Below are 15856 nucleotides of genomic sequence, written 5' to 3'. Positions count from 1 at the left end.
GTCCAGGTGTCAGCATAAGGTAATGATTACTCTCTCGGTTGCGCCACGTAAGTGTACCATGCATCATTTTACCTGTTATCTTTTGAATGGCTCATCCTATACAGTGTTTAATTACCTCGCCACCAGCACGAGGCACCGTCTAGCTCCTTATTTCAAGCGCTCAAATGACAACTTTTACCTTACCCTTCCTTTCATCAAGGTGCCCTGGTCATTTCCACCGTCACAATGCCACCATCAAACACACCAGGCCTTGCCGATATCGAACAGGTCTGTGCCAATCCTCTTGCTGTCACTCATGTCTTCTAACTTTTGCTTCAGGCTTTGTGAGAATTGCAGCTCAAGTTGCAAGAACTCAAGGATGTCAACAAGGAGTTGACAGAGGAGAACAAGATCCTTAGGGCAAACCAGCCAAAGCGCAAGAAGAAGGGTCAAAACATCTTCGAGGAAAGCATGGCCTTTGATGAAGAAATCTGCTTATGCGGTCACAAGTATGGTGCCTGCTATGAAATGTTTGCACCAGACAGGCAACTTCTTCAGTGTCCCAATCCTACATTCCCTCCACCTCTCAATAAACTGTCACGCTATGAAACGCTAGCCTCCACAGAGTCAGCCTTGCTTGCAGAGCTATTCGGTCTACTTCCATCGCACATCCACCCTCTTGTCGCAGATAACCACTTCTCTGATGTTGTGAGCAACATTTTTATTTTAATGACTCTTAGAGCTAATAGTACTTATGTAAGTTCGAGGATGCAATGAACAGTAGCCACACATCTGAAATCAAGAAACTCCAAAGCTGGGCTCATCTTCGGTCTCCCTGAACAGTATTTTACTGATACAACATACAATCAAGCAAGTGTCTCTGAGATCCAGCATCTCCTTGGTACCTCTACATCACAATGCATGCCCAAGCCCTTCCCACCTATCCTTTTTCCGAACCTGGTCGAAGATACATCACTGCGAACACTCTTTGGAAACTGGGAAGTATTTGCAAAGGTGTGTGTCTTAATTCAAAACTTGTTTTTATTATTTATCATGTTTTCAGATTATCCAGATACTACTGTGGGGCGAAAATGGTTTGACCGCGCTTCGAGCAGGAGGACCACCACGCAATGGTAATAAGTGGGAGGTGACATCTTTGACACCTGGTTTGTTGGCATGGGCAGGAGTTGTTGTTCGTTTTTGCACACATTGAAAGGCTCGCAGCTGATGTAATTTTGTCAGGCTATTTTTCTACTCAGTGCTGACAAGGAGTTTCACTATTCCGGCAAGGGTGAGACTACGAAGATTCAGTACAACTATATGTTCTCCTCGTATAAGAAGGTTCTCATCAAGAACTGGAATATGGAATACACACGCAACATTGTGAAGATGCTCAATAATTTCATTTTCTCTAAAGGTTTGAGAATGGCTGATTCAATGTCGGACGAAGAGGATTTCACAGCAGCAATGGATCATGCCTTAGTGGGTGTGACTGAAGGTGAGGAGAGCACTGCACAGCCTGAACCACCACGATCCATTACAGAGGACATTATGGATGAAACAGTTGCTGATGTTGAGGTTAACAGGGATGGACACAGAGCTAGTAGTCCTCTTATGGAGCCTGATGAGGATGAAGTTCATGTTGTAGTACCTACTGCTACAGTCAGAGGCTGTCGAGGGGGCAGGGCAGCCAGACGTACTGTATCTAACACGACCCGCAATACTCGCACTACTAGTACTTAGACTTGATTACCTATTATGACATTTGTACCCCAATCACTCAATGCAATGCAACTCTTTTCATGGTCTTTGATTTATTATAAATTAATAAGGCTATAGAGTGGTAGTCTAATAGAGTTGGTTTCCCTTATAATAAAGCCCTAGTAGTCTAACGGTTTTGCTTACTGACTGTATATAATGTTACTGTAAGAAATAGTGTAGTCATTAGTTTGAACCAGCCTAAGTGTAATAAAATAGTGTATTAATAATATAGTAGATGATTAAGATAGTAGATAACTTATGGTAGATTTAATAATGCAATAGACTACAGTAGCTGATTAGATAGTAGATAGATAACTTAAAGATAGATGGTAGATAGGTATATAATAATAGACAGTTGATGATAATAACAATAGATAATAATAGACTAATAGGATAATCACACCAGCCTAAGGTACCATCATAATCAGATAGATGTCATTCCCATGGACTATACATTTATTTTAATACCATTGTAATAATATTGATATTAAGTTTACAATGGTCATGACAATGGGCATTGGCAGTAATTGGTGTCACGTTGCCATGGCATTACCACCGGCACCTGTCAGCATTTCAAAATGGGGCTTACATTGCATTCCCATTGCCACGAGTGTGTTGTCATTGTGGCATTAGAATGCATTAAAATCAAACCCAGAAATTTCCAACATTGCCCACTGTCTGCAGTTCATAAGTGTGTTGATCTTCATTCAAGCAACAACCATGCTGATCCAAGTCTTTGCTCACCATTTGCAGTTGGTGAGTGTGTCAATCTTTGTTTGAGCAATGGCCATGCTGATCCAAGTCGTCAGCCACCATTCGCAGTTGGTGAGTGTGTCAATCTTTGTTTGAGCAATGGCCATGCTGATCCAAGTCGTCAGCCACCATTCGCAGTTGGTGAGTGTGTCAATCTTCGTTCGAGCAATGGCCATGCTGATCCAAGTCGTCGGCCACTGTTCGCAGTTCGCAAGTCTGTCAATCCTCATCCTAGCTTGAGCCACACTGATTCAAGTTGCTGCCTGCCATTCACAGGAGGTGAGTGTCTCATTTTTACAATTGCTAACTTCATATATATATGTATTACCCATGGGTAAACCCTGCATGGGTACAGGTAAGGGTACGAGCTTGCCATACCCCCCAAAAACCTGTATCCTTTGTGGGGGTGCAGGTGCAGGTAAGGTCTCTGACACCCCGGGGTTTACCCATGTGGATCCCTCAGTGCAACCTAAACAGATGTCGAAAGGTTAGATTTCCAAGGCTGGTTTTGCATGTGGTGGAATAGCAAGTATTTGAAGGGAATAAACGGGGGTCAGTTAACAAAGTTGGAATTCAAACCAAGTGAACAAAATTTGTGACATGTTTTATTTTTGTCTGATTATAAGCTAGGTACATTTAGAGTCGTATCATGCTGTCTCCCCAGACTTTCTGTTAGGGTCTGGCCATTTCTGCAGTGAATATTGGTCTCAACATTAACTTATGCAAAATTTCAAGCCCTGCATGATTTTGCTGAGCTGCTGCCATTCTGCTGCTAGTTGAAATGCCATCCTGGCACACCAGCCTGTTGAAAAACCAGACTTTCTGGGTCCAGTTGCTTCCAAATATGGCCAAAAAACCAGACTTGACTGGACTTTAAAACACTCCATATAACTAACTATTAGACTTCACCAAATGGCAACCCCTATAGGGTTGAATGCTTTTGTGTCACAAGTGAAGCAGCATAGGCATAGCATAGACTCATGACTTGTGTGTTGGACTTAGTGTTGACAAGCTTGACTTGGAAGGAGTCAAAAGAGTGGCTTAAACCTTGAAATGTCGATGGTACATACAGTAGTTATTTTTACATTTATGCTATGCATTTGCAACCAATTCACTGTGCATCAAGCTACCAAAAATCCTATAATCATTGTGGCTGTTTGGTTTCCTTCATATTATTGCATCATGTGGCATCTTGATAGATGTTAACTTTTAAGTAGACTTAGAATTAATCAGAAAGAACTGTTAGAACTAAGCTTGTTACTTGGGGGAAAGAATTAACTGCCCTACCAATAGATATACACAAATTTATATACTGTATGATATGAAAATTTATAGAAACAAAAGGAGGAAATAGAAATGAGTAAGGAGGAAATGTAGCAATGAGAATATTGATTGCTACTACCAATATTCAATGATAGCTTTTGATAAGTGTTGCAGCTGACCAGGGTAGTGTTATTTTATCATCACTGTAAGCCCTGCAATTAAAGTGCCATCACAGTCTACATAAGGAGTATCACTAAAGTAAAACATGTCAATAGAAACTTACAGCACTAGGAGGAAGATTGAGAAAGGAGACTTACTCATTCATTAGCCAATCATCCAATGGGCATTCAAATCCAATTATGCTCTTCATTGGTTCAATAGCTCTGTAATGGTGCAATGATCTGTGTATTAGCCAGAGCAATGAAGTAAATGAGTAGATTTCAGTATGCCTTGGTTTTGATGAGTGGGAATAATAAACATACCCCTCAGGTACCATTGGTTCATGTGAATATGTTAAATCTAAAAGTAGGGGTCTCTGGGTTGCACAGCTTAAGCAATGAGGCCTGCTGTGAGCCTGAATTGCAAGTTTGGTGTTTGGATACACTGGCACACTAGGTTCCGAAAGACCATACTGAACACACCACCTTCCTTTTGACCCCATATAAAAGCGCAACACCCATATACGTCCTTCAGGGAATTGGGTGTTTACATCAGTGAGGAACAAGTCAAAATGACAGACCACACACCCTGGGCAACAAATTCTACTGCCAATTTCTGTCTAATGCGCAGGCGTTTCTGGAACATCCTGAAGACAAAACGAGCAAAGAAATAGTTTTCGCCCATGCCATCCCCTTCATGGACTTGAAGATCATCGGGCGGACGATTCACCTCGTTGGATCCATGCCGTGACACATCAATCTCATCTCGCGGACAACTCAACATGCGTCTCAAAGACCCATCCTCGGCTGATAGCACATGGTGAGTCAAATAACACGCTCTCAGGACATCGTGTACCATGCACTTACGATCAACATTGTCCCCCAATTTCAGCTGCATAAACAAATCGTGGTCATTGACTGTCATGCACGCAAGACGCAAGTCGGAAGAGCAAGCAGGCGAGAATTTGTCAATAAATTTAGTAAACTCCCAAAGGGCTTCTCGCCGGTTGTTTACAATCGTCCAATACAGCGCCGTGTGATCTTCGATATTGGGTTTTTGGATGAGGTTGGAGAACTCTGCTGCTTGGAGAGCGGCAGCGCAGGAGGTGATAATTGGCGCGACAGAGGAAAGGGTGTAATCAGGAGAGGAGACAATTTCACGGATGCGAGATAGAACTGAGGCACGCTTGGATTGTGGGAAGGAAAATACCGAACGTTTGCATCGGACGGAATCCACTGATACAGATGTAGAAATTGGATCATAGGGGGGAGGCTTGTCGGAGACGCTAGACGCCCTGTCATCGAAGGCTTTGGTGGCCATCACACGTAGAGGAGTAAAAAGGAAACAGAGTTGAATAGGGGCGTGCCACATCATCTATGGTAAGATGTTGTGCACGTGGGCAGAATTCAAATGTTGGATCACTATATGGCCAGCTTCTTCGAAGTTCTACTGAATAAACCTTAGTTCTGTTCGAACCGATTCTTGGAAAACACAAAAAGCGCACTTTGGCTTTCACGGAGATTACCCCCTGACAGCATTGCATGTACTCAGCAGCGGGCGATATGCTCCTATATACAACACTATAGATACCACGCTCTACGATCCATATACCTCAGATGGGAATTCGACCAAGGCTACAGAATGGATTGCGAATAATATTGATACTGCAAGAAGAGATCAGCTTGAAGTGCGCAATTGCCTTAGTCTCTACTCACGGAGTCGTAAAGACGCGTCCAGTTGGAGCCTAAGGAGGTATCAATGAGACGGTCGATATATTCACCCACAAGGGAATGAGTCAAAGCGGGTTGAAAGCGATCACGCAGCTGAGCCGCAGTCTGTTCGCCGAACGCAGCAAAGCACGGCAGCTTGGAGTCTAACACAGGTCATTGACATGAACTGATTCCGCCGACTGCGGATCTCTCACCTTTTTGCATCAATTCCACCAGAACTGCGGATGACTGATGTCAACGTCATGAACAGGACGGATCAAACATAAATACTGACTTATGATTCGATCGCAGTGTTTTCTCGCTGCCTCGAACCCTTCACGAAACAGACGCTTAAACTCCAAAAAAGACTCTCCATCCACACCCCCCAGCACTTCGACATATTCCGGTGGTAACTTGAATGGTGCAGCCTCAAAACCTATGTTACCCGGAGAATTGGACAACATGAACCCAAAATCTATATGAATAAGGTGCCCCTCTCGGTCCAGCAATATGTTCCCATTATGCCGATCCTTTATTTGCAACAGGTACGTTACAATGGAATAACCTACGAAATGGGTAGAGTATTTAATACAGGAATCAAGGTATTGAGAGCGGGACAGACCTGCGAGTGACTTCGCAAAGTTGTGTTGCGCTCGGACAAACTTGGCCGTAGATGGATCACCGTAAGTCTTGACATGTAATTCAGCACGACATCGCTTGCGCAAAACGATGGAACGAGGAACCAACCGATTTGAAGTGATCTAGGAGAGTGACATATCCAAAACGGCCCTCCGCCAACCGTCTTGCGTATTCGGACTTCTTGATGGAGTGTATTGACACGGCATCTGTTATGGTCTCTACCAAGCCCGACGATGCGCCAGTGATTAGAATCTGGAAGCTGGAAGTAGTTAAGCTCACGCCACTAACGTAACTTGTTGAAGCAAACTCACTAGCGGACCCAGCATTGACAGTCCTCTTCTTGCCAAATTTGCTCAAACTGCTGTATAAGCTGAACGGCGACCTGTTCTTGGCGAAGGTCGCCGCCAGTTTTGACAATCACAGAGACACAATCCCAGTTCGCTGGCGATGGTGAGTTCAACTGAATGCAATTGTTTCCATAGTAAGGCCATAGCCTTACCTAGATGACCATACGGTGATCCGTGCTGTATTCGACTCTGAAATGGCAGAAATGACAGTCATACAATAGCAAAATTAGTCAAACCCACCTTCTTTGTCGCCCAAGATTCGCTGAATATTAAGGCGGAAGGATCGGCCTTGTTCAGCTCACGTTTGATGATTGTTTCGTCCTCTGCAGTCTTCAGGTTATCGCCCACATCACCAATGCGCATTATCCTTTCTCCTTCCCTGTGTTCTCGCATACGCTCCATTCGCTCTTCCTCAAGCGCAATCATCTCCTTCATGATACGGTCTCTGATAGCGGCTGCCTCTGCATGCTGCACACGCATTCGTGTGGTCGCTGGTGAATCGCCAACCCTTCCAGCGAGCGAGGGATGTAGTGGCCCGCTGTTTGCCTGGTGATGCGGACTGACTAACCAGCCAGAACCAGGGAGCCAGCTCAGAGGACCAGACGGCGAACTCGAACTAACAAGTGTCGCAGTTGAATCGGAAGAAGGTAATGTGGTTACTGCTTCGCGAATAAGGTTCGCATTGAGCTGCGAAAGCATGACAGCTGCCGTACGCATGCGTTCGGAGTAATCGTCAAGAGAGAGTATACGGCTATTGCTGTTACTATTAGGTGGTGGATCTGGCAGCTGAGCGGTTGAAGGTAGTGTCGAAAACCGATCACCCGTGGGTAGAAAGGCGGGTGAAGAAGACAGCGATAATATCCCTTCTGGGTTGGGCGAAGAAGATGAGGAAGAGGTTCGAGACCACGCGACCATATCCAGTTCCTTGTTCTTCAGCACTGGTGGAAGTACAATGGACTCGGTAAGGTCTATTGGCCTGCGGAGAGACTCGCCGGCTCCATACAGTTGCTCAACGAGGTCCATCTCTTCATCATCACCGATGAGAGAACTTGTACTGCTGGTAGCAGAAGCTACAGGGACCAGCGGAGCTTCTGCCTCCTCAGCGGACTCCTTTCCCAAGGCGTTTTCGGAGCCAATAACAGGATCCCCAAGGGGCTTGTCTTTCGAAGGAAGAGGTGACCTGGTGAAAGCAATGAGTTCTCTCGAAGCACCTTTGCGTTCGTTCTCCTTTGTTACGATCCGCTTCAGCGTCTCCTTATTGCTTCTCTTTGTCGGATCAAAGTCGAGGTCATCGTGAAGTATCTCGATAATGAGCAAATAAGGTGCTCGCTCCGCAGAATTAAGCACAACGCTTTCGCCAGGAGGGATTCGAACTATCTTGTGGTGCGGTTGAGAGGCATTCCGAGATGCAGAATTATCGGATGAAGAGCACCACATAGGCATGCACACCTGAGATCCCATATCACGAACTGAGGTATGAACAAAGAGGAAGATGTTACCTCTGCAGGAAGCTTGTGGTTGAGAGCAGTTAATTCAGCTCTAAGGGCGCTTACTCGCGCAGGTTTTGGCACGACGAGTAGGCGGTTAGAGATATGTTCGAGCGTTATTAAGAATTGGATCTGTCACGCTTATGTAAAGCCAAAGTGATAATGTCAGCGGAAATTGCTTACTTCTGAACGGTAATAGTGACTTTTAAGGAGATGCGCTTGTGAATCCAAATCATACCGTTGAAGGAGGGAATCGCCAAAGTTCAGTGTATTCTGCCGAAAAGGATGCTGGGTAGTTGGTATCGAAGGAGATGATTGGTATGGGCTGGCAACGCGTGTTGGTTGTGAGGGATCAAGCTGATCGAGTGGATCCTCGGATAATGTTGACCGATGCATGTTTTGCAAATGAACCAGAGCGGGACTTGTCTGCGCGGCAACAACCGTGCGACGACGTTTGAGAATCTTTTTGGAGACCGCAGGACCATGGGAAGCACAACTATCATTAGAAGAGTGTTCATGAGAACTAGCCGTACGGTCATCTTCATTTTTTCCATCTGAACCACCGTCATCATCATCCCCAGAGTCATCACGGGTGGTCTTCCCTGATCCCGAAGCAACGTCATTGTCATCGGTCTGGACGCTTTTCAGGTCTGATCCGTCCTCGTCGGCACGGCCCTGCTGCAACGCAACCTCACCCATGACCTCAGTAAGCTCAGGCACGGCAGGAGTTCCAGCTAACATCAGACCAAGTCCAATGAGTACCGGTTCGACATGGGTTTTAACCTTCCGACGTGAGAAGCGCGCCTGGAACGGCATGTCCAAGCCAGAGTACGGACCAGAGACTGGAGTTGGAAGATCACCAAAGATGATGTCATGACATCTTTGTAACGTCCGCTGGCATACCTGAAAAGACGGAGAACTACGTGATGAGGACAGATCTTGCAAAGAGGCTTGCATAATCCAAAGGGTCTCCACAGGAATCAGCTGTGAGCTTGAAGCTACAGGGCTGTTGCCTACGTACAATCATGGCTATATGCGTGGACCGTTGTGAGATGTCTACTACAAAGCATTCCAGTGCCCGTGATTTGGAAGGCCGGGTGACGAGCAAATGACTGACGAGACTATTAGTATAATTCTATGACACGATGAACACTGGTAGATACCATATGAAACCCCATACTTCGCGTAATTCCTGCGTGTCGAGTTCTTTCAACCTTCGGGTAAGGTAGTATGTGATGCCTATATTGTCGGCATACAGCATCAAATACTGTAAGGCCACATGAACAGAGAAGAAGGACGGAGATAAAAACAGTCGTAGGAGAAGGGCATGGGACATGTCTGACAGGGCTGGTCGCCGTCTAGGACGGTGAGCAGTGCCAGTCTGCCAGAGAGCCTGATCCTAAGCTGCCTAGTTCCCACGGCTGCTATATGAATCTTTGTTACACGTTGACAACTTTGGTCACTCTTGACTAACGCTTTACTTTCAATATGCTCTGGCCACTGCTCGCTCTCTCACTTTTTCCCTTATCATTAGCGGCACAGAAATCGGTGCACGAGCAGCTGGTCGACCTTGCAGCAGCTGGAAATGGACTCATACAGCTCAATGACCAGACTTATGATTTACTTGCCTCCCCGAAGCGCGACTGGTCGGCTGCTGTGCACTTCACTGCGCTCCATCCCCAGCGGCGCTGTGCTCCTTGCAAGTCAGTCACAAGGTTCTAAACATGCATCGGAAGCTAATTGCGACCTTCACAGAGAATTTGAGCCAGCATTCACTGCTGTAGCTAAAGCATGGGCGAATGCTCCGAAAGAACAGCGGGACAAGCACTTCTTCGCTACTCTTGACTTTGATGATGGGCCCGCCGTCTTCCAAAAGGTAATCGCACCATTATATCTTACAAAGCCACAATCAAAAATTGACGCGCTCATTAGCTCGGCATGTCTTCTGCGCCAGGTGTTCACGTATATCCCCCGACTGATGGACCAAACGCGTCTGCAAAGAAAGCCCCCTTCAAATACGATTTCCAAAAGTAGGAGTTTTACTAAGCCTTTGATTTAAAACCCTAAGTGTAGTCTATAGTGGTTTCGAAGCTGGACCCCTCGCTGAGCAACTCTCTGTTCACACCCCAATCCCTATCCCATATAAGGCTCCCTTTAACTGGGCGCGCGCGGGCAGCATCGTCTCACTCATCCCAATCATTACCCTTATCTTTCGCTTTATCAAACCAGCACTGCAAAACCGCTGGGTCTGGGCTGCTGGCACGATCGCTACTTCACTAGTCATGACCTCTGGCTACATGTTCACTCGCATCAGAGGGGCACCTTATACTGGCCCTAACGGCGGTTGGATCGCTCAAGGCTATCAAAATCAGTATGGACAAGAAGTTCAAGTCATCGCCGTGGTTTGTACGTCGTCTCTCGCACCTTACACACCAGGTTGGTACTGATTATTCATAGATGGAATCTTGGCTGGATCTTTCTTAATGTTAACTGTCGTCACACCGCGCCAACTGTCGCCTACCCGTCAAAGAACTCAGGTATATCTCTGGACTGCAGTAAACTTCCTCGTGTTCAGCATTTTAGTATCACTTTTCCGTGTTAAAAACCCAGGTTGGTCTATGTCGAGTATTCACACGCAGCGCTGACATTTCTGTTAGGCTATCCATTCAAGCTCATTCTATAGAATCATGTAGTCCACTTCGCAAATTAATGGCAGCCACACATGCACTTGAATTATAAAAAGCAAATAAACATGTACATGCATGAGGTGTGATGAACGACGAAAGCCAAAAGATATCCAGAATAAATCGATGCAATGATCTCTATGATAAGGATCTGTATAAGTGATCTACGAAGCATTCTCTTGCTGTTGGAAAACATCAACATAGCGGGTTCGTACATTGCGTTTGGTGGCTTGCGAGCGTGGGCGACTTGGTGTCATGGGAGTTGATGGCGGCGCTGGTGTATTTGGGAGAGATGTTGCTTCAGCGGGAGCAAGATTCGAACGCACTCGCATGGGCGGCTTAGCAGTGGGAGATGTGCTCAAATCAGTAACCGAAGCAGATCGGGCTGGCGGAGGTGCTGAACTTGCACCATTGGCATGAGGAAGTGGAGCACTTGCCCGCGCTGGCGAGGCTGTCTGTGCTCTTGAAGGAGGTGGGGGTGGTGCAGCTGGCTGCGTGGTGTCAGTACCAGCCTGACAAGTCTTTGAGTGACATCACACATCCTGATAGCATTGGTCACATACCTTCTTGTTTACCCAACGCTTGAGGTCTTTATCGTAATAGAAAGCCGATTGATCTCCAAGACTAGCCTTGATAGGACCAGGGGCTGTTTCGGAACGCTTCCAGAATCGACCCAACCAAGAGCTTGGTGCCGCCGAAGCCGTCGCTGGCGGATTGGCGTCTAGCGACAACAGTTATTGATGGATGTTGTGACGAAGAGGCAACCACAACTGACCTTTCTTTTCCTCTATTTTCTTGACGTCCTGTACAGGCGTGGCAGATGTCTCACTACTCCCAGATTCAGCTGGACGTTCACGTTTGTTTGCGTTATTGCCAAAGCCCAAATCCTCGTCCTCATCCTCGAAGCTTGGTTGCAGCCGGCGAGTCGGCATGGATGGGCTGGGAGCCACAGCCAACGCGGGGTCGTCCATTAAGGAGATGAAACCATCAGATGAAGCCTGGAAATGGTCGACTGAGTGAAAAGTGGCCGTGGTCGGTGTGGGGCCAGAGTCCGAATTGTTGAGCGAAGACCACCATCCTGTCTCTTGCTGTTGTTGCTCAGAGCCCTCCTCGGCAGTCATCTCTAACGAGGGCTTTCGTGATAACGGTTCGGTACCATAGGCAGGGGCGTAGCCATTTGTTGTTGAATGCCCATTCATTCCCGAACCATGTGCGGAGTACGGGTAAGCTGGTCGTGGTGGGTGCAAAGGCGCAGTCAAGGGAGGTGGTGGCGACGGCTGCCGTGTTGAGTGATAATAGTCCATGGCAGATGAGGCACGATCAATAGGCACGTGGGAGTGAGAAGTTGAGACTGCCATCGCGGAACCGCTTCTGCGAGGAGGCGGTATACCTGACATGGAATGCGGATTCATCACCCCAGGGGGAGGCGATGGACTTGCGGAGGTTGTGGTTGATGAAATCTCGCTGAAGTGAGAGAAAGGTCCTAGGGATGACACTTGACTCTTTGACGGTACCGGCGGAGGCGAAGGCTCGTCCCCTTCTCCAGCGATGAACTTCGTCAAGCGTCCCTCAAGCCAACTGCCGATACTGTCAAGACTAGGTTTGTTCACCTTCCCACCTATCCAAGATCCGCTCTTTGCCATCTGTGGAGTACCGATCAAGCGATTCGCTAACCCTTTCAATTGCTCGATAAGGACGGAATTGAGATAGTGTGATGGATGTGTCATTCCAGCGGTGATTGCCTCGCAATATCTGTAGTCCGATTAATAAGGCGCAGAATTGCACTAGAAGATAGACCCACCTGCTAGCTGCCTGTATCTCGCCAATCTCCGCGAGATACGAAGCCCTGATAAGCTTGTATGCCTGTAAATGCGGCAGCCCGTGGAATGGTTCTTGTCCTTTTGTAACGCTCTTCAGCGAGAAGGCAAACTCGGCAATTTCGGACAGAATGATGGGGTCAGTGTCTTTATAGAAAGAGGGCCATGCGTGTGGATTCCGCGAGCCGATAAGAACAATTCGACCCGATGGACTCCCAATTCCACCTATCGGAGAAGTCTGAGGAGAGAGCAAGTAACTGACGGATGATCTTAGCGCAGGAAAACAAGTGCGAGAATTATACAATTACCATACATGCGCAGCTTCGACCTGTTGATGTGATACAAGGTAGTCGCCCAGTGCTGTCAGGGCTGCGGACCACTCAGGGGACACAGGACTGGACACCATCGATGCCACAAGTTCTGGCCACTTCGATAAAGCATTGGCAGGGATTTGTGCTGCCATTGCTGGTGAAGGAAAACTAGGCGACATTGGCGTGGTGTGCACAACAGCCGGTGTAGGGACTTGCAATGTAGTCGTCCTTGCGAGCAGATTGGTGGGAATCAGTTCCTGGACTGTTTGTCAAGTAGCTTCATATCAGAAAATTCAGCTCAGAAAATTATCACTGACCAGCAGTTGGTCCCTGACCAGAGAATAAACTGTAGACCACACGAAGCCACTCTCGTCCGTTACTGGAAGGAGGTACATGTTCCTTTCCTCGTCCAGCAAAAGCCGTCCGCTGTGCATCGTGAATGCCTAACTCTCCTTTCAGGAACTCGTTGACAACATCCTTCCAAGCCTCCTTGTCGATGCTGCTTGCAATGACCATCGCGTGTGCCCACAGTTTCTCATCCAGCGCATAGTGATAAGCTTGTCTCCTTTCGCCTCTCACAAGGAATTCTTGTATCTTGTCTAACGCGGATGGAAGGAGCGTGGAGACTGATATGGGTGTCTCACTCGTGCTAGGGTGACCACCGTTAAGGCCAGGAATTGTACCAAGGGCATTGGGTATACAAGAAGCAAAACCCGGTGTCGAAATGTCAGCACCCTCAGACGCAGCAATGCGAGGAAGCAGTGCCGTTCTCACAGCTGAATCAATGTGAGCGCTGGAATGGAATGAGTTAAGGATACCTATTTATGGTCTGGCGACAGACCTTCCCGACAGTACACCATCGTTCTCAACCATGATCTTGAGCAACTTGACTAGAATCAATTTCCCTTCAGTATGCTGCTTCTCGGTTCCATCTGACATATACGTCGTCGCACGTGTAAGTTCTTCAATCCGATCCTCCAGATACTTGACGACGCGCGCTTTCTTCGTTTTCACTTGAGATGACGCCCCAGTGCGCACGATACTGACTGGTGTACCAGGGTCAGAAAACAAAGGACCAGGATAAGCAGCGGCAGAAGGTTCAAGCGCAAATTCAGGGAGAAGTCTGTGCAACACGCGTACACGCACATCCGTCGAGTGACGAGACGACAGCGCAACATCATATCCAGTGATAAGGTCAGGGGAGCTGTGGAAGCATGTAACCATCTTGCCACCAAAACCGAAACTGATCACTGGGGCTCGCGAAGATGTACGACCCAAAGGATCGTTTGAGCCTAAGAGAGATGGGGAGGGTGCATATGGAGGGCGAACCGTGGATGAAATAAGAAGCTCCTGACTGTACGCAGACACCGCACCGTACGAGCTTGGTTCACCGGGACGAGGCTTGGGAACCAGCCCATTAACTTCGCGCTGATGAGGTATTCCCATGGGCATGGATGCCGTGGAATGCAAAGATCCATTGGAACCTGAATGATCACGATATTCGGGCTGCGCCAGAGCCACAACATTCTTGGCAAGTGCATATGGATCAGGGGCTGGAGAGGCCTGACGCGAATTATGGAAGGGGGATGAAGTCCTCTCATACGTAGCATGCGATCTGGGCTCGTAATTGTTCGCCGTAATTGGAACTGTCGAGTTGGAGACACTCTTAACAGATCCTGCATGGCTTGTGAACGAGCGAACAGAACTAGGAGATGTTGCTCTGTTGGGCGAAGCATAGTGTGACAGCTCATGTGTAGAGGGCGGATGGGGAGGACCAGGATACACATCCTGTTCACCGGAATGGAAAGCGTTGCGCAAAGGAGAGGAAACCCTCTTTACCGGACTACGCAGGGATGACACATTTGAACCGTTGGATCCATCTCTGGAATGAGAAGGGGACCGCCGTAGCACTGAGCCTCGCATCATCATCGTGTCTTGGTGTTGATGCACCTTGCCTCTAGGCGGGGAAGAAGGTGGGCTGTTATGTAGCTGTGTGGAACTATTCAAACTAGCGTACTCTGCAGGAAGTGGAAGCGTGTAGGGATCTCGAACGGCATGCAAAGAAGGGGATGTTGCCTCGGTATCCGTCTGCAAACTTTCCGGATCGTCCCAAGGCATATCATCAGACGTGTAGGCGCGACTTTCTGAGTGCAAGTCATGACTTGGTAGCGGATATGTCTCGGTGGCAGGAGAGATAACACGTCGGGTAAATGAGCTGGATAAACCCTGTTTAGGAGTAGGTGCTTCGTCAAGTAATTCCTGCTCATAAGAGTTTGGTGGGGGTGTCGGGGGATTCGCATGTAGAGGAGGGGCAGCCAATGGGGATGTACGAGTGCCCGCTTGTGATAAACTATGTTGCGTGTAATGATTGCCAGCAGTCGGTTGTGGAAGCTGCTGTAGAAGCTTGGGTGGCGAGGTAACACCCAAAGCGCCTGTAAGCTGACGTGTCACTTGCGCTCGTGGAGGTGGATGGGAAATTGGAGGTTGTGCCACGTTACCGGAAAGGCTGCCGTACCGAGTACTATTAGAGGGGGGAGGAGGAGTAGGGGGTACAGCGGGCACAGCAGGTACAGGAGGAATTTGCGAGGGCTGGCCATACGAGGCATACTGTCCAAATGATGGTGCGCGTGCGCTCACGGCACGCTTTGGTACCTTCGGAGGAGGAAGAGGGGGGTCATACGCATTCGACTTCTGTGGACGATAAGATGCAGCCGACATCGCAGGAGGAACTTGAGCAGGAGGAGGAGGGATGCTGGGAGAAGCTGGCTTAGGAGGTGCAGCGTACGCAGACGACGAATAAGGTTGAGAAACCGAGCGTGTCATAGGGTTATACGACTCGTATGTTGTCTGAGATTCAGCAGGTGCAGCAAGTGGTTGTGACGCGCGAGTGGGTGCGATGTTAACGGTGGGTTTGTAATGATCGTAGCTGCCGTGTACCGGCACATAT

General features: G+C 47.8%; 5 protein-coding genes across 5 annotated transcripts; 2 read left to right on the top strand and 3 right to left on the bottom strand.

Annotated features, from left to right (window-relative positions):
- Nucleotides 1-225: 225 nt before the first annotated feature.
- F5147DRAFT_771717 (uncharacterized protein) lies at nt 226-1722 on the top strand (the record flags this gene model as incomplete). The annotated part of the gene is made up of 5 exons (XM_041441274.1): nt 226-267; nt 337-687; nt 823-993; nt 1043-1171; nt 1222-1722. The coding sequence occupies 5 exons, from the start codon at nt 226-228 to the stop codon at nt 1720-1722; spliced, it is 1194 nt and encodes a 397-aa protein (XP_041294794.1).
- Nucleotides 1723-3840: 2118 nt separating this feature from the next.
- On the bottom strand, nt 3841-5554 carry F5147DRAFT_91658 (uncharacterized protein). Its single transcript, XM_041444467.1, has 6 exons — nt 5420-5554; nt 4782-5361; nt 4503-4721; nt 4239-4443; nt 4074-4157; nt 3841-4009 (listed from the first exon to the last, which is right to left on the bottom strand). The coding sequence occupies exons 2-6, from the start codon at nt 5287-5289 to the stop codon at nt 3946-3948; spliced, it is 1080 nt and encodes a 359-aa protein (XP_041294793.1). The 5' UTR covers nt 5290-5361; nt 5420-5554; the 3' UTR covers nt 3841-3945.
- Nucleotides 5395-9433, bottom strand: F5147DRAFT_793160 (kinase-like protein; the record flags this gene model as incomplete). Its single annotated transcript, XM_041443114.1, has 13 exons — nt 5395-5579; nt 5631-5788; nt 5840-5863; nt 5920-6189; nt 6247-6313; nt 6372-6522; nt 6575-6704; nt 6763-6799; nt 6851-8059; nt 8110-8229; nt 8281-9066; nt 9119-9209; nt 9261-9433. The coding sequence occupies 13 exons, from the start codon at nt 9431-9433 to the stop codon at nt 5550-5552; spliced, it is 3246 nt and encodes a 1081-aa protein (XP_041294792.1). The 3' UTR covers nt 5395-5549.
- A 127-nt stretch (nt 9434-9560) lies between these two features.
- F5147DRAFT_685820 (uncharacterized protein) lies at nt 9561-10848 on the top strand. The gene is made up of 6 exons (XM_041436705.1): nt 9561-9800; nt 9853-9973; nt 10030-10127; nt 10178-10503; nt 10555-10707; nt 10755-10848. Exons 1-6 carry the CDS (start codon nt 9586-9588, stop codon nt 10778-10780), a joined length of 939 nt encoding a protein of 312 aa, XP_041294791.1. The 5' UTR covers nt 9561-9585; the 3' UTR covers nt 10781-10848.
- A 97-nt stretch (nt 10849-10945) lies between these two features.
- Nucleotides 10946-14355, bottom strand: F5147DRAFT_573354 (Sec23-binding domain of Sec16-domain-containing protein; the record flags this gene model as incomplete). Its single annotated transcript, XM_041431153.1, has 7 exons — nt 10946-11293; nt 11345-11487; nt 11557-12533; nt 12583-12855; nt 12907-13171; nt 13227-13702; nt 13751-14355. 7 exons carry the CDS (start codon nt 14353-14355, stop codon nt 10946-10948), a joined length of 3087 nt encoding a protein of 1028 aa, XP_041294790.1.
- Nucleotides 14356-15856: the final 1501 nt, after the last annotated feature.

The sequence above is a fragment of the Suillus discolor genome (assembly GCF_016758755.1).
Source record: "Suillus discolor strain FC423 chromosome Unknown F5147scaffold_17, whole genome shotgun sequence".
Taxonomy (NCBI): domain Eukaryota; kingdom Fungi; phylum Basidiomycota; class Agaricomycetes; order Boletales; family Suillaceae; genus Suillus; species Suillus discolor.
Note: the sequence above shows the minus strand (reverse complement) of the source record. Positions and strands in the feature narration are given on the sequence as shown.